At 37.5% G+C, this 27,274-nt stretch overlaps 1 protein-coding gene across 5 annotated transcripts; it reads right to left on the reverse strand.

Annotated features, from left to right (window-relative positions):
* Positions 1 to 331: 331 nt before the first annotated feature.
* On the reverse strand, positions 332 to 27,214 carry NT5C3A (5'-nucleotidase, cytosolic IIIA). Of its 5 annotated transcripts, none has more exons than XM_031042431.2 (10): positions 26,942 to 27,214; positions 12,206 to 12,315; positions 5,662 to 5,760; positions 5,133 to 5,202; positions 4,383 to 4,429; positions 3,902 to 3,987; positions 3,556 to 3,645; positions 2,199 to 2,361; positions 1,521 to 1,721; positions 332 to 1,062 (listed from the first exon to the last, which is right to left on the reverse strand). In XM_031042431.2, the coding sequence occupies exons 1-10, from the start codon at positions 27,048 to 27,050 to the stop codon at positions 961 to 963; spliced, it is 1,077 nt and encodes a 358-aa protein (XP_030898291.1). In that variant the 5' UTR covers positions 27,051 to 27,214; the 3' UTR covers positions 332 to 960. The 5 variants fall into 5 exon arrangements, with proteins under 5 accessions (XP_030898291.1, XP_030898288.1, XP_030898290.1 ...); XM_031042428.2 differs by having other exon boundaries at positions 12,206 to 12,312; positions 26,913 to 27,050; XM_031042430.2 differs by lacking the exon at positions 12,206 to 12,315 and adding an exon at positions 23,020 to 23,154 and having other exon boundaries at positions 26,913 to 27,036.
* Positions 27,215 to 27,274: the final 60 nt, after the last annotated feature.

Raw genomic sequence — 27,274 nt, forward strand, 5'->3', positions numbered from 1 at the left:
CAGAGAGCAGAAATATGACCCAAATCCAGTCTAGAGAGGTGTTCCTTAAGTGCCTGTGAAGCATGGGGCTGGTAGCAAGAAAACACAGTTTTACACATGGTTAAGTCAGCTCTTAAATCCACGATTAGGATCTGGCTTTGTTTTGATTTTCTGTGCCTGTGGCAGCTCACTCAGAATTCCAAGAGAAATTCCTTTAGACAATCCATGCTAGCTTTGACATGAAGCAGCAGGCTGCGAGTAGTACACAAAAGATCTGAAAAGGGGCTGAGGTTATGACTGGACTCTCAGCTTGTGAAACTATCTGTTGTTACAAAGATGGAGAAACACTGTCTCAGATGTACTAACTTTAAACATTCTTCCCATGCCACAGAGGATAAAGAAACAGTAAGGATACAGAATGTTTCATCCTGATACAAATATCTGTTAAGAAGAAACACTTTGCCTGAATTGGGTGAATAAAGCATTTTTACTGATGAAAAATATATGTAGGAAAGACTTGTGTGCAAGTCTGTAGCATATGAGTAAGATCTTTCAAAGTGCAGCTGAGACGGAAATCTCTTCTTTGAAAGAAGAAAACACAAATGTGCACGCTGCTCAGTCACAGAACGTTCACATCTTCAATGGTACAAAACAGCCACAGTTTCTAAAATGCTCATCTGAAATGCCTGATTAAAAGACACTGAACCATATTATCCCATCAGGAGTGCTTTATCACATCTATAAATCCAATTTAAGTCTAGTTATAACAGGAGTGTGAGACAACAAAGAACAGCATAAGAGCAGTAAAAGGAGCTTCTAGTTGACGATGGATGCCATATGTATTTCAAAATACCAAAATGAAGATAAAAGTTTTAAATTAAATTAAACAGTTCTGTAAATGAGTGATCCAAGACAGCACCAATGTGCTGCTCTTCTGTCCAGTTGCCTCCTGGAAGGAATGGAGTGACTTGAGACTGCAGTTTACAGGATTTTCTGTAGGATGGAGTTGGCAACTTCCAGGGATTCATCTTTCACCAAGACAATATCGTAAGAGTCCATATATTTTTCCAAAAGCTCATCTACCTAATTGCAGAAGGGATAAAGAGAAAGATCCACTTAGCTGTATATTTAATTATATATGAAGAGGTTTTGTCTTTAAAATATTGCTCAGTCTTCCATCAAATTCAGGAAATGAGCCATGCAAATATATATTGCTCCTATGAGTGAATTCCATGGGGGGGACAGAGGAGGAGTGGCCTGACATAACTGTGCATGCATTCCAGGATACAGGACCTCACATTTATTCTAGGATCTCACACATAAAGATACATGAAAGAAAAACTACTTCCTCAGCTTCCTGAAAGGGTGAGAGAAACAGGAAACTGAAGTCTCCTCTCTCCTGAATGCAAATAGAAGTGCATGACAACAAAACATGTTGTCATGCCAACATGTGGTTTGATACCTGAAGCTTAGTCTAATGGACCTGTTTCTAACTCATACTGTTTCACTCAATGTTTACAGGGCTAGATTAGGCTACTTACTTTATCGTTGAGATAGCCAATTTTAAGGATGTGTTCAACGTTTGCTACTCCATCTGCCATACTCAAGTCTCCTTGAGAATCGCCCAGCAGTATGATGTTACTGTTGTCTTTTAGTTGCTTGAAGTACTCTGTATTCTTCAAGGCACCATCATGTTTGTTGTAAACATGAATCAATTCTCCTTTAAATCCTTTCAATACCCCCTATTTAAAAAACCCAACAAAACACTGAAATTATTTCTAGTGTCATGCAGACAAGACAGAATCTATAATTAAATAGGTGGTATTACTGTTGAACTAGCAGTGAACTATGTGATATCTAATGAGGAAGAAAATAAATTACTGTTAAATAATGTAATCACTACAATAGCATTGTTAAGACTAGACAGACAGCAATTCTCCTTGCCTGGAGGAAGAGTGGTGCTGTACTGGGCTGAGTGTGAGGTTATCATTCAAGGGAATGAATGGTATCTTAGTCACACCATGCTCATAGTGTTTGAACTGTTATCCTCTGCTTCTGTTTCGCCTGGGAGAGTACCGAGTGTGCAATTCTGATTTTCTGTGGCTACATCTGTTGTGTTAAAATATTCATCTTGTAGTGTGCATATATATATGTATATATATAGCTACTAAATACCACAAACAATCATGTTTGGTAAGAACGTGTTATTTCATACATACATTTTCATCAAAATCCATGAAATTGGAAACCACTTTGACATTAGGATGGTAGACCCCAGCCTGGTGGATAACTTCCTCAAGAATGTCCCCAATCCCAGCAGAAAATATGAACACAGGGATATTATGTTCACTGAGCTTATCAAAGAAGTTCTCATATCCTTCTCTGCAACACAGAATGTAAATACAAATCAGATCTCCAATAAAGAAAGCCAAGAGAAGTCCAAGTTTTCAGAAGACATTCGCATAATCTTTGGAAAAGAGAATGAATTTTCCTTGAGCATTTCACTTCTTTTACCTCATCTTTCTGGGTTAGCAAGAACCATCAGCCTAACATAAGGCATGTAGTTTTAGCAAGAAATGGCTGCATCAAGCTATCTGGTCTTGGTCTGTATAGTCTTATTTCCCCCAAAATATCTATTAAAGAATTAAAACCAATATCCTCTCCCCAAACACCCCAGAATAAACAACCAACTAGTAGAACTCTCTAGCAGAAGTCTGTACATCTCCTTTCCATCCTCCTTGCTTAAGTTTTGACTTTCTATAGGGTTACTGCCATAAAGCACATCTTGTTTTGCTTTTAAATCCTGAAAACATTTATTGTGGCTCTTTTCTGAAAGTTTCTACTTCGCAGTACCCAAAGCTATATATACACTATACCAGGAACAAGGGAATGTCATCTACGTACGCTTCTTCCACACAGACACTGATGGGTAGAATTTCACATTTAAAAGAGACAATGTGCTTGTCTGTTTTGTGGAAGATAAGAATTTAGTCAGTGTGATAAACAAAGACTTCCACAAGTGAAGTTCTAACATCCTGTTTCAGTCATCCAAAATTTACCAGCACGCTTGGAGAACTTTAAGAGATACAGGAGCCCCATCCCATTTCAAGCAGGGATTTTGCTGGCTTTTAAACTTGCCTTTAGCCATAGAGGAAGAAGAATACTTAATATAACACATGAAAGATACTTTGTTGCATTTTTATCCCAGATAAAACTATTTTAGGGGATATTTCTCAAAGCAACAAAGTTGATCTCTGCATTACCCTTTAAAAAAGTGTTACCAGTGCAATTTTAAGAGGATGAGTCTACAGAAACAAAGCTTGTAGAGATGGGACTATAAAAACCCTACAAAACCCAATTCAAACCCCTAGCTTACATTGTGTGATCACTGCAGGCATTTAGCTGCAACATACCAATAGACTGGGAGCATGAAGAGCTTGCTATGTTCCAAGATTAAGGTGTTGTGTTCTTGGGAATGTTGTTTGGTGTCTGCTTCCTCTCCTCTGTCCCTAACACCCAGTAAGAATCTACAGAAAATGTTCCAAACCCAGTATCATTTAATCAAAAGGGACTTACTTCAGCATAACATCAGATTCCCTCACAACTTCTGCAAACTTATCCTTTTGTAAGCCTTGTTCAATGAGAAGTGCATGAGATTTATTGTACCTAGAATAGAAATGAAAATGGGTTGAAACTGACTTAAGAAGATTCACCCTTCATTAAATCCCATGATTAAAAGCATCCTGTATAGTTAATACTTGCTCATTTAACTTAGCAGCAAAGCAAAACCAGCTGTTGCGTAACACTCAAAGAGATAATTCAGTTCATACATTAACTAAAGTTAATTGCTGCTATTAATTTCCTTTTAAAAACTTACTAAATTGAATCTTAGTTCAAGTTCAAGATGGGAGATGTCTCTTACCATTCTACCATATACGGATATTTTTCTTCAATAGTGAGAGCTGGATCAATTTCAATGGCGTAATAGGTTTCTTTCAGCTGCAATAACTGAAGGGAAAAAACATCAGCTATTTCAGAAAGATACATTAAGCAACTCTTGGTATCTTATCTAATTTATCTAACCATTCTGATTACATTATTTAGATACAATGGAATCTGAAATGCTTTTTGAACAAAGAGATAGCTTGTAAATATAAGAATTAAAAAGCGGATGCTGTTAAAATCAACTACGTGCTACTACCAAGAATACAAGTATTCCCGTTCACTTCTTAGTGGTGGGATTTCTTTAAATCTCATTCAATTTCTTGAGTGAGAAATCTCAGGGTTTTAAAGACCAGATCCCATTTCTCGTGATGCCGTGTAATTCAACATACAGCACAGCTAGTGTTGTCTATACCAGTTGTCTGTATAACAAACCAACAGCTAGTAAGTTTTCTGTTTACCTTTTTCCGACATTCTTCTGTGATGAGCTTAGAGTTATCAATGATGTCTGGGGGGGTGAAAAAGCAAAGTGTTAAACAAGATGATATATTTCCTTTGCTTTGCTCTACAACAGTGTAAATGGCACAGATGGCAATGTTTGATGACATACCACTATGTTTCCTCAGAACTTTCCTTACCCACAACCAGTAAAAGGCACATTTCTCTTCATAAGCATGAAGATGTCCTTCCCCTCATCTCTGAATTAAAAGGTCAATTACAAGCTCTCTTATCTGTTTCTTGAGATTTAACTTTCTGAAATCATCATGAGCCCTCCAATGTGTTTTAGGATTCCCACTTCTTTAGTAAATGGATTCTCTTTGTTCTAAAAGGCTACAGGATAAAAATGTCGAGAATTATGAAGAGTTTACTATCTGGATCTTGCAGGCTGCAGGAATATTACCAACTCTTAAATATAAGTCAACCCTACCACATTGAGCCACTAGCACGTTATAGTTCAGAAATTAATGTTTTAGCTGTGAATGACAACTTAACTGATTTCAATTCACACAGATTGTTATTAAAATGTATATGCATAAAACCACATATAGGCAGTCACTAGGATACTTCTTCATTAGGACATACAGGTTACGTAACAAGTCAATATAAAATCTCTCATATTAGTAAATAAATTGGATAGAAAATTAAAATGTAGGAAAAACTAAAAGGAGTAAACAAACCAATCTCCATTAAACAAAAAAAAAAGTACTCACTATGGCAAGTTGGACATCGTTTTCCATTGTAGGAAAATCTACTTAATGTCATATCAAAATCTGTAATAATCTATTTAAGGAAAGAAAAAGCAAAACTGTCTTACAACATGGAGGGACAAAATAAAGAATGGCTAGAAATTCTGAACGATCAACAATACCTGCAGCTCAGTAGCATGTGTCACAGAAATGTCCCTATTGAACTGCTGTAATGCAAACTGGTATAGCCCATGAAAGTAACTTCTTTGTAACACAACTGTTTTTCTGATTCCTTTGGTTAAAATATTTCCTGACATTACATGTTTATCTCATTTACTTAACTAGTGTCTGGCTGAGTTACACTTGAATCAACAACAACAAAGAAGAGTTAACATTTAAATCTGGGAGTTTTCTTAAAGGCTGACTTCTGTTTTTCCTAGAGATAGATATGTGTATATATATATATATTTATATTCTTCAAACTTTCTGGCATAGAGTGCCAATTGCATGATTGCTTTCATTCTGAAATGGTTACACCTTCTACTATCTTTACCTGAAGTTTGGCAGCTCCACCTTTGATGAGGCCACAAATAATCTCCTCTACTCTCCCTGGGTCCTTAATGTGGACAGTCTTCTTCTGAAACTCTGGCATCTATGAAGAATAAGAACAAAGAAATCCACTTTACAGAGGAAAACTTACTAGGTAATACCTGCTATCTATCAGCTTGGAAGCTCTGCATTTATTAACAGTTTTATGTGACACGCATGGGACAGGAAGACAAGAGCAAGAAGAAACAGAAAATACGCTAGATGTATTAACTGATGACTGCATACAGTTCTGTTTGTTTTCAACATTTGTTATAATTTCCTTTCCTAATATCAAATTATTCAATAAGCTGACACTCACAGAAAAATTTAACTGTATTTGTAGGGAAAAAGGGATATATGTAGAAACAAGATGTATGGGATCACCCTGTGGGGTCAAGTATGTCAATAGGAGATGATGAACTTTAAAACTAGCTCTTTGTGCAGTTAATATGCCCTTAAAGTTTCAACATAGATAAAGAAAACACAGGCTGACTTTAGACACTGCTTGTATTGTTGGGAATGCTGCATGTGTCGAGTATTCCAGTACAACAAGGCCGTATAGTAATCCCTGCTCCCAAGCTGGTCCATCAGTCATTTTCCATAATCCCTTTGAAGAGTATTTCTCAAATACTTTTGAGAAATGCTGAATTAGGAAATAAAGGAAAAAACCACAAACCTGCTACTCCTCCCTAAACAACACCCTCCCCCCCCCCAAGCTCACTCTAAAAGTTTACCTTCAACCTTGCAGAAATGGTGAAAGAACTACTTACTGACAGAAATTTCCCAATTTACCCTGTATTTCCTGCCTTTATAATCGTGTGTGGACTGTAGAGGCATCAGACATTTGCAATCTGTCCCCACAGGCATTTCTGATTAGTACAGTTTATTTTCTGTATCTATAACTTCAGAGATGATGAAGTGCAAGGAATTTCATTTCTTTCATCCTGACTGTTCAGCTTTCCCTGTTTCATACCTAGCACATAATCTTTTCTGCAGTGAGCCAGCTGAAAAAGGAAGAGGCAGCTTCTGTTTCCAGACCCAATCCTGGAACCAGAGTTCTCATATCACCAATTGTTATTAAGTCACACAACACTCTTTTGTCCTGCTTTCAATACTACTAAGCCTTTAACAACTGCCTGGCAGTCAAATTGCAATTAGGTTATAATTTAAGAAAAAGATGACGTTCTAAAGTCTTGCAAACACTTGTTTTTATAGTGGAAAAGATACTTGTGTGTCAGGGAAAAGGAGGAGTTGGAGGTACCTTTGAATATCGGGTCTAGTCCACTCTGCCCTCAGGTAGGAGCAAACTATTACAGCTACATAGTTCTCAGCAGATACTTGTCTAGCCCATTCTTCAAAACCTCTACTCACATGTTCCTCACTTTTCTCAACCATCTATTCAAGTGCTCAACTATGTTCAGAAAAGTTTGCTTTATCTCTACTTACCCTTCCTTACTGTAATTTTAGGCCATTAAACTTGGAGGAAACTATTCTTTTTCACAGGTGTTTGCTGGATATTTTCCCCCTTCTTCCTGCACTAAAGAACCCCAGTTCCTTGAATCTTCTTTTGCAGAGCACAGTTTTCTAAACCTCTGACAACTCTTGATGTTGTCCCAGTCCATCCATTTGAACCATTCTTGAAACACAGCATCAGTAACTATGGGCACAACTTTTCTGCTGCACTCTGAAAAGGCCTGATGTGAAGGGCTACTTTAGACCATGGCTTCAGGTAATAAGTTTGCATTCACATTTGAATATATTTGTTAGCACTAATATAGTGATAATTATTCAAATTCAGTTGGTAATGACCACATATTCTTCAAAATTACTCCTAGGCAGAAACAGGTAGTTACACAATGTGCTCTATTTTACATTCAGTCTTGCTGGATTGTACCTTTTTATCCACATCAACTCCAATTTTTCCATAGAACAAGTAATTCTAATCCCCAGTATGCTTGTTGCTACTTTTTGGCTGATACCCTTGAAGACACCAATGAAAACAGGAAATAAAAATCCTTCTAGAAACTTAATCTTTAGTCTCTGATTATTTCCAAGGTTTTCCACCCATCCAAAATACCTATACCAGAATACCTTGTGAAAAATTCCTAAGTCTGGACAGGGTATTTACTACTTCTTTGCTTTATAAATTTCAGAAAGAAACATATCAGCTACATATCAGCTGGGAGTCATTGAGAAAGTTATTGCGTGTTAACAAAAAATAAAATCCCTGGAAAATACCCACGAAAGAATTCCCTAATCTTTTGAGAAATACAGTTACGAAGCATTTTTAGATATTTATTCACAATTATCAACACATACAGCTTCACAAAGTGAAATATTAACAACTCTTCACAGATGTTTCATGGTATTTCTTTTGTATGTCATACAGCGCTGGTAAACAAAAGTAACCTTACCACTGGTTTGGTGAGTATACACCATTTTTCCTCTATAATGGAATATGAAGCAATTTGACTGTTTTGTAACATTTTCACTGTAAATTGGCTCATCTAATTTGTTTGACTTTCAAGAGGCAAATGACACATGTCTTTTTAGACTTGGCATGCAAAAATTAAAATGGAATCTAAATGCATGTTTTTTTAAGAAGCAGTTCAAACATTACTTGGTTTACTTAAGATTCTAAGCAACAGACTTCCTAATATAATTGATTTAAACAGAACAGATGTTGGGGGAGATGGAGAGATCAGAGGGAGAGGCCGTATGAGGAAAGTTGGATTGTTTGCTACTGTTTGACTTCAGACCCGCCTTTTGTAAGCTTCTGAAACAACCTGAGGAAAAACCTCCTTTGTAAACATTTTAGTAGACGGTGTTTAAGAAGACATTACTTAAGATTGTAAGTCTGATGAAAGCTTCCTGCTCTGATGTTGTAAACTGATACTCCTACTCAAGATCAGCTTTTAAGATCCATTTATTTCTAATACATCTTTCATTTTTACATAAGAATTGAAGTCAGTTGAAGAGGATTTTATTTTAAGGGTGAAAAACAAGAGTCTTCTGCAGCAAGTATAACTGAGGCAATTTCAGTCTCACAGGCACTTTCACAGCAAAACCACATCCTCATTATAGGAATGGCATCTGAGAAAGCCTCAGACAAATATGGTTAGTCGAAATAGCCACTGTCCCCATCACTAGTTCTTTGTGTTCATATCTGCAACTGCACATTAACTAGTTCTTTTATTTAGGCTTTATCATCAGAAGTAAATGAAACTGTCAAATAAGCAGTCACCAGTTTTCTGTCAAATTGGTTCCTTCAATACCAGGCTCTCAGACTAGCTCTTGTCTTTTTCTTGCATATTTGCCATTTGTCAAGAGTCGGAAGAGACAAGCAGATTCAAGTTGGAAAGAACTGATAAACAGATGAAAGAAGAAACAGTGAAAGAATGTAAATAAGAACAGTTCAGTCAATTTGCTAAAATCTGTGTTTCTATTAATTGGTTAAGAAAGCTCTAAGAGTCAACTCAGTATACACAAAAGGCCCCAAATTCTGATGCTGGGGAAGAACACATATGGAGAAACACTTGAACAAAAATCTCCACAGCACCTAACAAAGGCAAGAAAGCTTTTCAGAGCAAAGAGCTTCTATATTGAGAACTAAAACTACATAACCACAGGAAAAGGAGTTTCACATTTTGTTGTTTTGAAAGTACATCCTATTGAATTATTTAAGTTTCCCTATCTATTCTGTTATTTTATAAGTGTGAGAAGAGTTTTGCTTTCTTACCAAAGATATCTATATGTTACCGAACTAGCTCAGGGGCCAGTATCTTTTTTTAAAACACATGTTAAGATGGCAACTCCCAAAGGTAATTTGTAGTTGGCTTCTATGCTGGCCAGAAATACATTTAAGTTTCCAGTCTCTGACATTTTTAAGGAGCCTTCAGAGAGAAGCAAGGAGAACAAAACTGAACAAGATTATTTTAAAGGTTGAGCTTAATTGAATTTATGAAAAGGAAGAACAAAGATCTGCTTGTTTGTGATAGCAGGTAATTGGAATAAGGATGTAGGAAATTCTTTTGTAGCTAATGATGTTAAGAGTCATACCTTGACGAATGAACTGTAATGGATTCACGCAGGTTTGGAAATCCCCCAGTCCTACAAACCACAGAATGGATCATTTACAACAGGATAGTTCTGGAAATTACAAGTCTATTTAGTACCTGAGACATGCATCTGGGTTAAATAAAGAGAAGTATTTACTGTAAAGACCCTGTTGAATTCTAGTTTTGAAATAGTTTCCTATATACAATTGGATAGCAGGAATGGAACTAGGTGATCTTTAAGGTTTCTTCCAACCTAAACCGTTCTATGAATGCAAACAAAGCTGCTTTTGTCTTCTATCTGGGTGCTGTTTTCTTAGTATTTGAGACAGATTATATCTAGGTGCATGCTCCATCAGTTCAATTATAAAAAAAGAGTTGGTGATGATCACTAAAATGAAAGGCAGGTACCCACATGAATTCACAGCTGCCATAGCAAGCATTTCTAATCGGGTATCCTAGGGAATTAATAACTGGTTGCGTGTACCAGGTAGAGTGTCATATTCTGGAGTTAAGATTACACTGAACTTTTGAATCTACCAAGTGCTGGAGGCAGAGCAGTTACTTCCTTCCCCTACCCAGTAAAACAACATTAAGTCCCTGTGATTTAAAATAACAAACAAAGGAGTTCAATACAAAAGGAAATTTCCTATAAAGGATGATTGTGGGACCTTCTTTTGTTTTCACTAACTGTAGTTTTAAGTTGGGGAGGATGAGCTGATGAATGACTTGATATCTTAACTACATGGAGATACGGCTCATTTAATAATCAAATCTTGATGCACAGCCTGAAATAGTACCAGTAATAACTACAAATGTAAGATGTTATCATCAAAACTCTAAGTAATGCTTTGACCGAGGACATGAAAAAAGTGGGGCAAATATTTTTATACTGATACCTGTAAGCCTACATTACTTGACAAAGTTGAGTTTTATTTTAAAAAGACCAGTATGGAACCCAAGAATCACTGCTAAGAAAACACCCTTCATTGTAGCTGAATAAGTAAATCTCAGTTATCACCAGTTTCTTTTTTCCTCCTTTCCTGGTAAACCTGCATAGACTAGACTATGTTCCAAACCTATTACCTTTTGACACAGAGGACACACAGGGGTGGGCTGGCAGGGAGAGAGAACTATTAATGTAATTTCCAAACAATGAAATTGCAAATCAAAGTGATTAAATGGATAGAATTCAATTATTTGTAAATTCTATTCCTAGTTTATGGTGACACCTTCCAAGTAAAAGAGTACAAACCAAGAATAAGTGGCATTTACTTTGGGAACTGCAGATGCCTGATTCTGAGGTCTGAGACTAGCTATCACATATACTTACTTATGGACATGTACCAAAAAGGGCAGGGCATGACATCATTGATAGCTCTGAAATTTGATACCATGGCAAGCTACAGAAAATTGGTTTCAGTGCTCTTACAAAATAACAGTTTGGTGAAATTGTAAGAAAAGGGACACATTCCTTAATTTACATCTTACTTTCCACTCCCTTTTTCTTTTTGCTATTACTACAGAGCATTACTTTCATCTACTTCACAAAACAAAGCTTACCAAAAAGCTTTTGAAAAACATGCAAGCTTTTTCATGTAACTTCTGCTATTTGCAATGTTTGAGCTGCAAGAAGCAGGGAAGCTGTAACAAAACCACAGAATGGGTGGGAGTATCTTTTCCTCCATCTCTATATGCTCATATATAGCTATGAGTGCTCTTATACGTATAAAGCAAGACTGGCTTTGAATTTGGACAATTTCAATTGTGGTCCACGAGTGCAGTAAAGGTTTCTCTTTGCAGCCCCAGCTGTGAGTAGGCTAATCTTTCAGACAGGAACATTAAAAGCTACTGGATATCAGCATGGTTGCGTCAGACACACCATTAGGTGCTGCTAATCAGGAGACCTGCACTAGTGATCATGCAATCTGCTAGCATAACCTGAGGTCAGGACAGATAGGTAATAATTTGTAATTACCAAAACATAGTAAGTTTTCTATTTGTATGATGTAAACTCAAATACAGCAGTAAGAAATCCTTAGTAACTAGTATTTCAAATCACTCTTTTGGTAATTTTGCCAAGAAATAGCCTTAGGACTACTTATCTGAAAAGTAAACAGGCAAATGTTATTTTGGAAATGAAAAACACAGAACCCTGAATATCTTCACAGTTGCTTGATAGCATGCTGCAATACCAGATACCCAGCACAGGTTCTATGAAATAACTGGAAGTGGCTTCGCTACCTAAGCTATTTTAAGAAACAGAACAGGACGTGTACCAAAAATGTTTTTTCCTGTTTTGTTTCATTATTTACATCCTTTTACACTTAATGCACTGGATTTGGATACTGTTTCTTTTTTTCCCAAACTAAAACATACAGAAAAATCTGGAGAGAGAGCTTTCACAGAAAACATGACAACAGCATTTCCTCTTGTGCTTTTAAAGGAGAATACCTGTGCGTTGAGCTTAGGGCACTCCTGATTCTTCTGTCCTTGATTTTGTCCTACTGCAACAGCATAGGTGGCAAGCAGAGTCCAGAGACGCAGGGCTTGCATGCAGGCTGCCAACAAAAATCAACCAAATCCTTTTAAGAATTGGTCTGCTATATTACGTGATCTTTGCTATTCCTGTTGTATAGAAACAAACGCAGACATGCATGGTACAGAGCTACGTTCCTCTGAAAATACCCACACTTACATGGCTGCTGTAATACGTATTTAAAAGCAGAGTTGAATTCAGCTACTCAATACAAACTGGTAAATATATTCACTCCTTCAGTGCTGTTGCCAATTCTTTGGTATCAAATTTTTATATAAAAAATAGAGCTTGTCACAACAAACAACTGTAAATAATGCTGCAGCTCATAACCTTGGCTTAAAAACGCAAGCAGAAGACAGTGCTGTTGACAGAAGCTGTGCACACTTACCAGAGGGTTTTGCAGGAGCAGCTGCCAGAAGCAAAAGAAAATTCCTCTTGCTTGAGAAGCACTAATATAGCAGCACAGGGTGCAGTTGAGGGCGTTTCCAAATACAGCCTGACTAATCCCCATGCAAAACCCCAGGGTCCTGTGACGCACATCAGCAGTGCACAGCAGTTTGTTGTGCTCAGCAGTACAGACTGCCGGGCTCACAGCCCATCAGTAGCTGTACCAACAACAGAACATTTGACTTGCGCTGAATGAACAGCCTTCGTTGATGCAGCGGGCGAGTTGGGGCTGCTCTAACAGAGGAAGACACTTGTTTTTCAAAGCGGAAGGTTACTACTTGATTACTTTTTAACCCTTTTACAAGATCTTTCCAAGTGTTTTAGGATTTCCTGTTGCAGAGCACCACAAATTCCTTACAGCAGCTTGACATGGTCTCATGAACGTGTAGGAGGGAGCACAGATTTATTTGTGTAGAAGCAGCAAATTAATGACTTAATTAATCTTTGCTTTGACTGTAATTATCTGTGATACTGAAACAGGAAATCAAGGAGGCTTGTTTGTCAGGATTTTTGAGAGACAAGGTGCCACAACATGCTTTCAGAAGTTTGTCATTTGCTTATCAAAGGTAGTAACTAGGTACCACAGAAGATGCATGTAAAAGGAATCGCTATTTTGCTGTCAGAGTATGAAGGAAGTATTGTCTAATCATATTTACACTCTGAAGTTGTGTAAACACTTGGAAGTGTCACATGAAGTTAACTCTTACTACAGCAACAGTGCGAGCTTCCCTATATTACCCTGTCAGTCATGTTCAACCTTAGGTTTATGATCACTAGTTCAGGCCAATTCATACATGCTCATGAATTTGACCCATGTAATCATAAGAACTGAAAGAAGGGCAGGTTAGAATGTAGCACGTACAAAACCCCTAGAGCTGCACCCCACCCCTCCCAACCCTATTACAAGACCCTAGAAATTCATTGGTGATACAAATTTCTGTGCTGTTTTTCTACATTAAAAAAAATCAATAGACTTTTACTAAATGGACCCATGTTTTGTGTCCACATTCCAACTGTAGGCCTGTAGGTACTCTACCAGAACCCCTCTTTTGACCCAACGAAACAACTACTTCTGCTGATAGAAAACATGCACATTTCATCAACACTTATCCTCTCAGAATTGAATAAGATCCCCTCAAACGTACATGTATAGATCTGCTGTATTCTGAAGCAGCAAGTTTGAAAAGTGTGTTAAAAATTACATAATCCCTGCGAAACTATATATAGTAAATTGAACATACCTGGCATTGGAATTTGCCAGGATTTATAGCTCCTATTAATCTACTTGTTACAGCATGTGTCTACTGTTGTAATAGGTAACATACAGAGAATACTACCTTTTATAGTATTTGAATATAGTTAGCATGCTTTTGGCTAATAGTATCTCCATAATAATGTTTGAGAAAGATATGTATAATACATGATCTTGAATAAATATTAATTACTTGCATTACAAAAAAGTTGTAGCTTACGCCAGTGTTGGATTTCCAATTTAAAAAAATCTTATGAATAATGAAGTAAAATATGCTTGCTAGATGAATCATGGAGTTCAGGTAAAGACATCACTTGATACATCCAATTTGCAGAGTACCTGCCTTTGAGATTTTATATATGCATCAACGGTGATGGTGGTACTCCTATAAACAAGTCTTGTGAACCTCCCAGGTGAGACTAGGACGTGGTGGATGGTGGAGCTGGCCTGTTGATATTCTGGTCCTTCTATGGTGTGATTCAGTGAGAAAAAAATGCCACTGGTATCAGGAATTCAAAGGAAATGAGCTTGCTTTTGATGAAAGTTGGGGAAACAAACAAAAAAGTGTGGTTTTGTTGTTTTTCTTCTTTAAAAAGTTTACATCTAATTTAAGGTTGAAGAGTTGCAGAAATTAAGTCCAACTTTTACAGACGAAATTTCGGGATACCAGCCTAATTAGAAAGCCTTTTAAACGAATTATTACAGTGGTAGGGAAAGAGACAGAAAATGACGTGAGCAACATTTCTGTAAACATGAATACAGCCAACACCTAATTCTTAGAAAAACATCTTCCTGTTTTTCAACGAGTATAATTACTTTCACTTTAAATGAAAACATGGTATATGAAACTCCTCATTTACAAAACAAGGCTGTCTTTGCAACTCTTAAGAACCCTGTGTGTCAAACACTTCAATGACAATTGCTACTACTGACCATGTTCTGTTACTGCTGATTGAGTCAGTTGAGCATTTTGTTTACAGTGTTTAACTTTTGGTAAGAGATGAATAAAAATCACTTCTTTGCTGAAAGAGAGAGAAACCAAGTCCAGCTGGCATTTCTACTCTCATGATACCAAAGGTCATTTAAATATATTTTAAGAACCATGAACTAAAGATGTATAGCTATTGCAACAGACAGGTTCTATTTTAACCTTCTCTCTTTGGCTGAAGGCCATATCTCAACTGCCCAATATTCTATGGAGAAAAAGGGGGGAGGGGATATAGAACAATACTTAGAACATTAGATGAGTTGTTATTGATATAAAACTAGGAAAATGTTCACTTCATATGGTGGTGTGTTGGGTGAATTTGGTTTGCAGAGATTCAGGATGCTCTCAAAGAGTATGAGGTACTGGAAGTTTTAGTCTGAAGCAAATAAAAACTGGTTCTGCTGGTCCTTATGCACCTTTGCCCTACGTTGCACCTATTTGTGGAAATAAATCAACACAGCACAAGTAAGTTACATATGCAAGTAAGCTAAACTTTTGTTGTTTTAAGTAATAAGTTGAATACTTCAACTAAATTGCCATCAGCTTTTAAAGATCAAGAAAGGTCATACTTAAGAGTTATTTCTATTAATTGGAATATTTGAACAAAAATTAGAGGTGACTGAATCCTGTCTACAGTATTCATTAGTAAACCATTAGCTAGTGGCTTTTCATGAGCTTACTACTTTTTATTCTTGTTTAGTGAGCTTACTGTAACTAAATAACTTTGAACACATAGCCATTTCTTTAGCATATTGCCCAATTTTACGTGAGCAATGCTTCGTTTTATTGCAGGGATCAATTTTTAAACTTCATGTTTTTAAACTTCATGTATTTGTTTTCTAATTTTGCTTTTGTAGTAAGTCTAACTTAGTCCGTATTTTCCAAACCAGACTACTTGATATAACCTCCACAAGACAGGGAAAGCTAACTGAACCTTAGCACTCAAGTACCAAAACCAAGCAGAAGAAAGGAACCAACATAAACCAGTCTAATTCAAACATGATTTTTATTCATGCCATAGTAAACCGAGTTAATGATCAGCATCCTGGCTCCGGGAATAACTTCTTCCATTTGTGACCATTACAACGAAAAGAACATTAATGTTCAGGTTGAGGAAACTGGAGTAAACAGAATTTTAGAAGGCTGCCCAGCAGGAATGCTGGATACCACTTATTTTCCCAGTACAGATCTGGCATTGTGCTAACCATATTTACAGCTGGTCTGATGCAATACACAAATGTTTGTTTATGAAGAAGTGTGTGCATTATGGATATGACTCATGAGAAATGTAAGAGATTGTTTAAACATAGAGCTTGAACAGCACTTGCTATGGGAAAATGCTAAGAATGTGTTAAAGACTGAATTAATCAAACTAATGAATCCAGAGAAGAAACATGCTAAGAACTTGAGGGTCTTAACCTGACCCATTTTAAGGAGCAGCAGTACCTTTGTAGCTGAGAATTTATTTTGCCTACTCAACTATCGTATTTTGAAGAGGCAGAAAAACAAGTGCGTGCTTAAAACCAAATAGAGGAAGGAAATGCCGTATCACAAGACATAATCAGAAACTTTATTTGATGTTAGATCTGATTAGAGATAAATCTTACTTTACAATACAAGAGAGAACTTGTGTTCTACAGTCTGACCATTTATGGCTGTATTGAACACACGATGTTACCAGTGATAACACATGCACTAAAACGTGTAATGAACAGATAAGTATTTATTCTCGTTGTGTTTAATACAGCAATAGCTATGATGTTCAATTTGAAACATGCAGGAAGCTGTGACTTGCAAAATTCTATATGGAATTGATTGTTCAGGTGAGAAAGATACTGCAGCATCACTGTCCCTTACACACCTTCCTCTTGTGCTTACAAAGCCATTTTAAAAGCAGAGGTTTCCTCTGGGTGATATATCAACAGGCGTTTTGAATCTTACAGGAAATCAGGAATGAAGGCAAGCCAAACACACTGCTGACTTGGTATACTGAAGTTCAGGTAATAGAATAAGGGCAAGAAGTTTTGATGGACTTACACATCAATCAAAGACATACTTCTCAAACACAGAGGTATTGGTACACATTACAAAACTCAGAGAGAACTGCAACAACTGTGGCAACAGAAATCAACACAATATTTAAAATCCTCTATAGAGGTTTATGAAGAACTGACAGTAACTAAGGCCTGAATTTCCAGTATTTCATGTGCTTTCCTCCTGTCAGTTACTACTTCAGGGAAAATTTATTCTGAGAGTATATATGGGGTACAAACCACACAGAACCAGTTCCAAAGTTTCTGGGAATGAATGAATGAATACAGTGCAGGACAGCTACCTTTTGCCTGCACTTGTATGTTAGGGGAATCGCCTCATCTCTGGGCTCTGCTCCCCTTCCCTCACTTTGGAGAGAATTAAACCAATAGGTTAGAAAAAAAGGCAAAAAACAACCCGAAGTCCTGTTTAATAATCAGTGAGTATCTGGAAATGATCAAGTGATCTTTAGTCAGTAACCATGTATCTTGGAAATGCTAGTCTCTAATGTCTATAATGGCAGCCTACCTGAGCCAGAGTTTAATCTGCTGGGTTGTTTTCCATATTTGCATTTCACTGATGCCTATTCTTGCCAATGCTTTCTGGATAGCCCTCTTTATAAATCATTATGCACTCTCAAGTTAAACACCAAATGCAGTTCTGGTTTCTCTGTCTTACAGGGGACAGAGCAGAACTGGAAAAGGCCCTGAGAAGGGCAGTAAGGATGAGCAATGACATGAAAAAGCTTCCCTACAATGAACAGTTGAATATAATAGAATTCTTCAGCCTGGGAAAGAAATGACTGGATGGCATAGACAAGGTTAACAGGGAAAGATTGTCCACTATCTCTTCCTGTGTAAAAGTAGTAATTGTCAACTAAAGTTAACAGGAGGCACGCTCAAAACAAGTGGAGACAGCTAGAGGTCACACAGTTACGTAAAATATTAAGATGTGGGAATTCTTTTCTGGTGATCCTGTAAATTTACACAGCCTTAAAAAGGTACTGGATAACAACATGAAAAAAGCTAATGTTAAATTACAGCCACAGTCTCTTAAACACAAGCTGCTGGAGGCTGGGAAGTTATCCTGGGAAAAAAAAATCAGCACAACTTGTCCCTTTCTTAGGATTTTCCTGGGTCTCTGCTATAGACTACTGCTAGATAGATGATACTATCTGTATCAGGCAAGGCCCTTCCTGGAAGGTAAGTCAACACCCCCTGTTTGTAACATGTGATGGCAGGGAGAATCTTTTGCTCTTCAGGACAGTGCTTCAGTTTCATTGAAACTACCTTATTTTCTGCTCACTCTTCCTTTTTCCTGCTTGTTTTTGTTCAGAGAGCACGAATATAGAAAATTCATTTTTGACAAATTAGAATTTGAGTGGTTCTCTCTTTTTTCTTTCCTACTGCTGTGGTAACAGCAGAGCTATTGGCATCTGGCTATCTGAAAGATCCAGTTCCCTCTCATGTTACACAGAATCTAACACTCACTGAAAGAATGCTTACAGGTGAGGTGGTTGGTACAACTAATCCTTCTTCAAAACAGTACAGAATTCTAAGAAGTAGCAGTATGTAGATACTCTGGCATTCTTATAAATTCTTAATCAGCTATCAGATGTGCAAAAGCTCACCTTGCACAAGAATTCCAATGACCTCAATTTTTTCCCCAAAACTGCACATTTGCATATATACTTTTTACAATTAAAAATTCTGTACGTATCTGTATGCTTGGAAATAACTTAAAACAAATGTTGGCTTGCCTAGAAACTTCTCATGTAACACTGTCTAAAGTGGAATTTGCATTAAGCCCAAGGCCTGGACTAAAGCAGTTGCTGATGATTCTCCTCTTCTCTTATCTGCTTCTAAGAAAAAATACCCATCTGCTTAGATTTTTCTTCCCACTAAGAATGCTGTATCTAGATCAAATAAACTCTGACCCTTGAAAAGTGGAGTTGCAGGACCAGTTTGAAAGCAAAGTCAGCAGGACAAAGTTTAATCTACGATGTATTGCCAGACACTACCATTCTGATGGAAGAATGTAGTACTAATATAGTATTCCAGTTAAAGTTACACATTGAAACTAATAGGTTTTCAACTGTTTTCTTTGAGTACAGACCCTTCTTTAAACTTCTTGGGAAAAAAACCCATCTGTTAAGTCCAGAGATGAAATACCACTATGATACACTCAATTTAAAGGTAACAGGCAGCATGATGGCAGCATGTTGCAAAGGCAGATGCAATCCAGGATAAGAAGTGTTGTATCAGTAACTGCTAAGTGTAAAATTTACACTTTTTAGTCTGAAAACTTGTAAGTTTCCAACACAGAAGGAAAGCTTTGAAGGAACAGGGTTAATGGCACATTTTAGTGGTATGCATTCTGTCAATACAAAGGTGGAGCAAAACAAACTCTTGGGTAATCCACTCCCAATAAACCTACATTATTTCAGGGATCCAATCTCCAAAGCAGGCAAACAGTTGACAAGTGGGGACAAAATGTAGGAACAAATATATTTGAACAGGAATCCCTGGTGGCAAAACCAGCTCAAGAGGTCTCAATTTCTGTATTCAGACACATTATGAATCTTCAGTATCTAAATCTGGGCCTTGCCCCACCTCTTTAAAAAATAAATTACAAATTAATTTTTTTTAAGGTTGCCATATATGAAAGCAGAAGCCCCATTCCCTTCTAGCAATAGGCGTTATTCACATTATTTATAGAGTATTTTTGTAATTACTGTCTGAGATAAGCCAGTGCAGTTCTATATTCTTTTGTGGCATTACTGAACAAAAATAGAGGTAATTTTAGTATTTAAACATGGTGTCTTCTTTGACATGTGTGCTGCAACTTTAGGCATATGTGCACTGGTACTGCAAAAATGCTTAATCTTTTTTAAGTATTCAAGTAAAACACCATATTAATATAAGGATTAGACAAATTAGAAAAATGCAGCACTTTTAATAAGCAGGGGATTTTTTCTTACAGTCAGAAACTCTACACAAATAAGCTAAGAGAGATGTGACCAGCACAACAGCCGCAGATTCCAACTTCATGGCACAGTGCCAGTCAAGCTGCTGCATGTGGGACTAAAAAACTGCCTACTGCAGTCATCATAAGTTCTCTGATGTTTTATAGCAGCTGACCATTGGTGATTGATTACTTTTGGGTAAGAGAAAGCAGCTGACATCCAGAAACTGGTCAAGGTGTAACTGCTATACAAAGAGCTATGCCCCATGAAGAAACAGTAACTATGTATCAACTGCTGAACAGTAAGGTGAACACAACAAGGGGGAAAGTTAGACTTCATGTCTTTTTATTTTCCATATGCTTCATGACAGTATATTTATTCAACTTTCTTACCCAGTTTCATCCGTGCTCCTATCTCTTTGCATGCTTGTTAGGAAAGGAGGCCAGGAAGAATAGTTGGTAGCTATTTCTGCCTCACAGTTGCACTTAGCATGTGATAAGATCAGCCAAATTACAGTGCTGAGCATCTGCCAGGCCCTCAGCATGCAGGAGCAGTTCAGTTGTATGTGTCTGACCTGGAGTCAGGTAGTGGCCAAGAAATGCTGGCTGCTGTGGGACAGGATTTCTGAAATGACAGGTTACTTACACAGTAAGTGTATACCCATCTTTAGAGATGCAAACAGATACTAGTGCCACCTGCTGCTCTACACTGTCTGCTGCAGCTCAACTAGCTACACTGTAAATACTGACAATTAATTGCCATCTGACAAATGTACCAGATTGAAGCACTAAAATCTAACAGTGGGCTTCTCTTCTGTTTTCCTTGAACTTTCCCCATGATGTACTATTCACAGGAAGTGAAGAGAGTACTGTAGTACACTGGCACAAAGTATGTGTGCATATGCACACATGGAGAGAAGAAAGTGGCTGATGGATTGAAGGCTATTAAAGTGAATTGGAAATAGCCAACACAGGAAAAGATTCTGTATTTTGCATTATGCAATTCATTCAAGTGAAAATAAAAGGTAAGAGGCAGCTATGTGACTTTTCTTTAAGGAAAGAACTTCAAAAGTTCAGGTATTTTTAAAAGGTTTCCAGACTTACACAAAATGTGATGGTTTTACATTTGCAGGTACCTTTGAAATTGCTACTGAATTTACAGCTAGTGTTCTCCTGCCTATAAATGCACTGATCCATACCCTGGTACTCTTCAATGCCTCCACTGAACAATTTAGGTATTTTTAATATAAGCTGATAGTTCCTGTGAACTCAAGACTGACTACTGAAATGCTATGCAACTTTAACTCATAATATGAAGAATTTTGCAGTGATAATGTGCATTCAATTAAAAAAACCTTCTTACTGCTTCTGTTGTTTGACAATGAAAGGTAACATGTTGGCCAGCTTGGATGGATGGAGTCTTGGGTGACACGGTGTAGTGTGAGGCATCCCTGCCCATGGCAGGCGGGTTGGAACTTGATGGTCTTAAGGTCCTTTCCAACCCTAACTATGCTATGATTCTCCAAATACTTGCAGTATTTGCTATTGGTCTTAATCTGTATAAGAAGTTTAATAGAACAGATGCCATTATAGCTCAACCAATAATTATTGCAAAGAGGAGAAATTCACTTAGAAAATATGGCTTAACACATACTAAGCATTTATGGAAAGGTAAATATACTTCAGAGCAGAAAGATTCACTGAAAGATTGCTTTTCTGGCTTGGATAAAGACTTCATACAAAAGAGAAAGTAGCAAACAAGCTGTTCTGAGCCTGTATCTATAATATATATCATACCCTGACATTCCCTTATAGTTATTACTTGAAGCTCAATTTTCAGGTGTGTAGATCATTACCATATTTTTGATAACTGTTGTAGTGAAGACAAATAAGTTCTAAGGAAAATCATGCAGGATTAAAGATTGATTCAGTCTTCCCATACCCATTCCTTATAATAATCTATGTTTCAAGACCTCTGAATCAAAAAACCCCTCAAAGGTAGCAACAATTTCAGAAAATTAAAACCTACTTCTGAAACAGATGATTCAATTATAGGATCAGCTTATTATACTAAAGTAAAATATTAGTATGTACACAATGTACATAGTAGACTACTTTTTGATTCCTAACAGTGTTAGAAAAGAACATTGAAGTTTTTCTTCTCCTAAGATCCAAATCTTTAAATCTTCCAACTGAATTATTTTACAGTGAGAATGAAAACCTATTAGTGGTATCTAAGTTGTATCAACATAAACTATGCTTAGTGTGTTTCCTGGCCTGTACAAACTTGCTTTACAAGCCACATTCTAGGTAATTATGTATTATGATCATCTGTGCAAAAAGCCCGTGGGCAACAAAACCTTGTTTTAGCAGTGCTGGTGTTTACCACTCTGTCAATGTGATTTTTCTTTTGAGGGACACAGTCTAAACAAAAACCAAGACAGGGATAGTTACATCTGCAGCACTCATATCAAATTTAACTTGGATTTAAAATTTTAACAGTATTCTAAAAATTATTCTAATACTCCAGCAGCTAATAATATAAAGGCTCTCAAATACATGTCAGTAGGTAGGGGCAGTATTAGGTCTCAGGAGCTCTTTAACATTTCACTACCTTCTATTGATTCCAGTTTGCTCAGGCTTGAATTCTTCTTCATCTTTGTAAAGGAAAAAGTATGTATGAAGGAGTTTCACATACTAGCTATTTAAATTCTTGAGTATGTTTGCTACTTACCACACACTCTTTTACTTCATTCTCCAGTTGGAGACTGTTGTAAAGGTCTCACACCAGAGTAACGTCACAGTTACTATAACAACTGGTTACTAGCAACAAGACAAGAATGAAGTGGGGAGGTATGTGATTGCTGCCAGTTGTAAAGGTCTGTATCCTTTGTCTGTGGCACAAACCCCTGATGCCCTATGAAACAAGATGCCAATCTCACCAGAGACTGGCAAGTTAAAGAAAATAATAACAAATCCCCACACAAACCCTATGACAGTCACATATATTATTTGATTTCTTAGGGAAGTAGATAAATATCAGTTACCTCACTTCTTACTCGTTTGCTTATCTCTCTCCAGGTAAACCGTAATACTACAAAGATCCACGTTTCTTTTCCTCCCCCAACGTATTAAGTAGGAATCTGTCCAGAGATTTTAACAATGGCTGGCTAGAAAGTTTCCTGTAAAAAGAGAAACTGTTTTTTAAGTTGATTTGTAATTTGCTGTTCTTGAAATTTGAGAAAAAGTCTGATTTTCTGGGAATTGGATCCTCTCACTTCAGAGGCAGAATGGAGAAATAGACAAATGTAACTAAGCATTTGTCCAGTTTTCTGGGTAACAAACCTGGGAGAGTAAGGAAGTCTCAGTTTCAGGGAGTTTCAGTTTTCAATCAGCTCTATTATGTTTCTCATTCTCATAAAAGAAAAACAATAAAAAGCTCCAAAACAAAAGTAATAAACAAGCTGCCAAGAGAAAAAAAAATATCCGAAGTTCAACAATTTTGTTTATGAAACAGACAAATAACAAAAAATACTGTTACCTCATTAAGCAGTTTTTCTTACATTAACTCCATGTTTTAGTTAGCATGGACTTAATCCTTGCATATGAGTATTTTCAAAGACTTGGGCAATGTTTTTCACTCTCGTTTGTGAACACCTGTTTTCTGCTGAGTTCCCAAAAGGCTTTACAAGGAGTAAGCAAGAAATGAAGTCTATTGTTAATAGAACTGATTTGCTGTATAAGGATCCACAACTTCACTGCAAACTTGTTTGGGGCCTGGGAAGTCCAAAAGATTGAGTGTTACTGTAACATTTAATCTCCTTTTAAAGTAGCTATCAAGCAGCATCTGGTAAGTTACTTCAAGAATCTAATTAATTATTAACCTTCCCTTTAAATTAAAGTTAGCAACCTTGTGGCTAACTATTACCTTCACCTGACTATAGGAATACTTTTACAGTTTTAGAGATGGCAACTTGTCTGTGCAAAGTAATACAGAAGACTTTGGGTGACAGTTGCTTCTTAACACACCGAGTACAACTTCATGTAACTGGCTGTATATTTACTATTTATGCCTCTTTTATTTCAGAAGTGGAGCCAAATTAATTCTGCCTACATCTATCATTGCCTAAGGGAAACTCCCTGTTTGTGAACTTCAGATGGTCAATGAAGACACATCATTAATGCTTTAATTCCAAACTTAAATCTTTGATTCCAATTAAGATGCTGTAATTTTATGGTGTCTTTATTAAGTTTAAATTTGTGTACCAGTCTAATTACTTTGGTAAAGAAATGTAAGATAGATATTTAAGAATTCCTTGGGGTTTGTTATTCCACAAGGAAACTGTTACCCTTGTATTTTTCCACAATGCTTGAGAATCCTTTCCACTTCTCTTCACATGAAACATTCTTGGTGTCATAATCCTCTATACTAACTTGTCTTATAGATATTCTATTTGATTTGTAACGTCCACTCTCCTTTTAGCTTTTAAACACTGCTGTTAAGTCGGCTTCTTACTTATATTTGAGTTTTATATGAATTTTACTTTAACTACGAAAAAAGTAAAAAAAAAGTATTGCTGTAGTTAATGATAAGGAAATATTTCATTGGTGAGAATTAAAGTCACATAACTAAGGTGTAAATAGGCCCTCTCCCTACTGATTTTGATGACCTTATAAATTAACGTAATGCTGAGTCTAATGTGGGTATAAAACCAAAGTGTAATATTCCCCAAAGGAAATATGAACCAAAAATATCTGCTGAAAATACAAAACCAATCCCATAATTTTAATCTAACATGGAAGACCAGCCTGCTATAGTAACTCATGGATTAGGAAAAAAAACCCAAACCATTTCAGTAAAGCTGTATTTTTCCCCACCACCACTTAGACTTGCACCAAATTACAGACTGGAAAACTCCTTCTCCCCAAAGCTCCAAAGAAGGTCTCTCTTGCGATAAACTAAACCAGATGAAGTGTTTTATCAACGACAACCCTTAAATGAAATTACATTTGTGGATAAAACTATTACAGGAAGTTCTTCAGAATGCAGCACATTCAAGTAAAACAAATACACAAAACACATTTTTGCCCTTGTTTCCTTGGTATGAAGTTCACATAACCGTTTCCCTTATTGCAAAGACATTTCATAGCCTGATTACGTGTCCACTGAAGACACACCCTGAGGAGAAAGAGGACTTGCAGCTGATGAGCTGCTTGTAAACTGAGGAAGCTGCCAGTTGGAACAGTGGTTGAAATTCTGGCTAAGTGAGCAGATAGTATTAACATGTTTAATATTAACATTCAACAGGTAAAACATTTCCACCCAAGATAGCTGACATACTTTGAACAAGCTTTATTTTCCCCTTGCAATTTAAAGTTCAGAAAAATCTCTGATCATAAAAGCAGAATTTTTGGGTGTCTCTATTTAGGATCATAGATCTGTGTTCAAGAACATAGCTCTCAAAGTGTTATCTAAAGTACTTACTTAAGAGTTTTCACTTACCAGAAATCAATTTAACATTGGTGTAATGATTTTTTCTCTACCAAAGGCAAAATCTTTGCAACAAAGATAAAAGCTAAAGTCTTCCCAGCCAACACACTATTTAAACACTACACAGAAATCAGATACAAATACATCTTTAGAAATTATTAGGCACTTTCTGAATGACAGCTCAAATTGGATATTGTGAATAGGAGTTGATGAAACTATCAGAAATATTACAGTACTAGAATTAAAAAAGAAGTTATTTATAGTTAACCAGTGTTAAGTTTTCAAATTAGTTTTGTCAAAGTCTTCCATAGAATCCAGAGCCCTTTCTCAGAAATACATCTAATCCTTTCCATAGTGACAATCCAAGCTGTCTGCTCTCCCACAAGCTAAGTGGGCTCACAGAAACTAAAAAGCAAGACATCCCCCTCCAAAATGCTGAATGCTGTGGCTGATGATAAGAAACAGCATTCAAATGTTTTTTCAACTCTAGGTATGACAACTTTATGACTAGTAAAACCGCACAGTGGAATTCTTCTCTGGACCCACGTTACCACGCACTGCACTGTATGACTTCAAGTCAAGTCTTGCAACACGTGAGCAAGTGAGTAATTAGCTCATAATTTACACAGAGAATCCTAGCTCTTAGTGAAATCTATGTTTCCATGTGTAATTAAAATAAATCTGAGCTTTTAGTAAAGTGTAGTAGGGCAGATCAGAAAATATCCATTGGCTAACATCAGCAGATTTGGTTTCAGTCCCATTCTTCAGTACTGTTCTTCAGCAGTGTCCAAATCATAAACTCGGATTTTGAAGGATTTCAGCATAATCAGTACATTGTCTAAACTAAGACCTTTCCCCATTCAGGTAATACCTGATAGGTAGATGTTTAAATAATACCCTAAACACGAAGTTTAACAAGGGCAGTGCAGAGGGAGCTCTATCTTCCTTTTATAGTAACTGTGAACAAGACATTGCTTCCCAGTTTCAACAGATGGCTGAGCATCCCCTCCTCCCACCTCCCTGCTCTCTTTTCTTGTAAACAACTTACAAACAGGCTTGTAAATTACAACCAAGACCTATATATGCCCGTATATACCTATAGCTTTATACACAGGTACATACAAGCTGGACAAGACAGGATGAAACTGACGCTTTCAATGCTAGTGGATGTTGCTGTGATGGAACAGCCTCCAGCGTCTGTCCTTATGGTCAGAAACCGGACACAGCATCCCTCCTCAGCCCCTTCGCCTCAAGGGGTAGACACAAGACACAGCCCCACACATCTGGACAAGAGCCCTCACTCCTGGGGTCGGCCTGCGGCAGGAGCTGCAGGGCAGCGTGTGAAGGAGAAGGGAGCCGCGTGTTTTAGGTAAAGGGCTGGCACTCGAGGGCGGCGTCACCCTGAGAAGGGCGTGCGGCCGGCGGCGGAGCGGGCCTCTTACCACGTACCATCTCGATGATCTTGGTCTTCCTCCCCGTCTTCTTCTTCATGGTGAAGATGTACTGCGCCAGCACCACCCCGCCGACCAGCACGCACACGCTGGCGCTAGCCACCGCGCCCATCTTCGCCACGGCGGTCCTGTCCATGCTAGCTGCCCGGGGCACGGCGAGAACCGCTGCGGCAGAGCGGGACCGCTGCCTGGGCGCTGCAGGACGCCGAGGGTGCTCCCTCCCTTCCTCTCCCCTCAGCGCCGACCTGAGCGGGTCCTCACCCACCCGGCACAGCCCCGGCGCGGGCTCCCCACGTGACGTCACGAGCGCGTGGCCTGCCCGGTGTTACCACGCGAGACGAAAAGGAGGGGGGGAAAGGG

This window comes from Melopsittacus undulatus, chromosome 1 (assembly GCF_012275295.1).
Source record: "Melopsittacus undulatus isolate bMelUnd1 chromosome 1, bMelUnd1.mat.Z, whole genome shotgun sequence".
In the NCBI taxonomy this organism is placed as follows: Eukaryota; Metazoa; Chordata; class Aves; order Psittaciformes; family Psittaculidae; genus Melopsittacus; species Melopsittacus undulatus.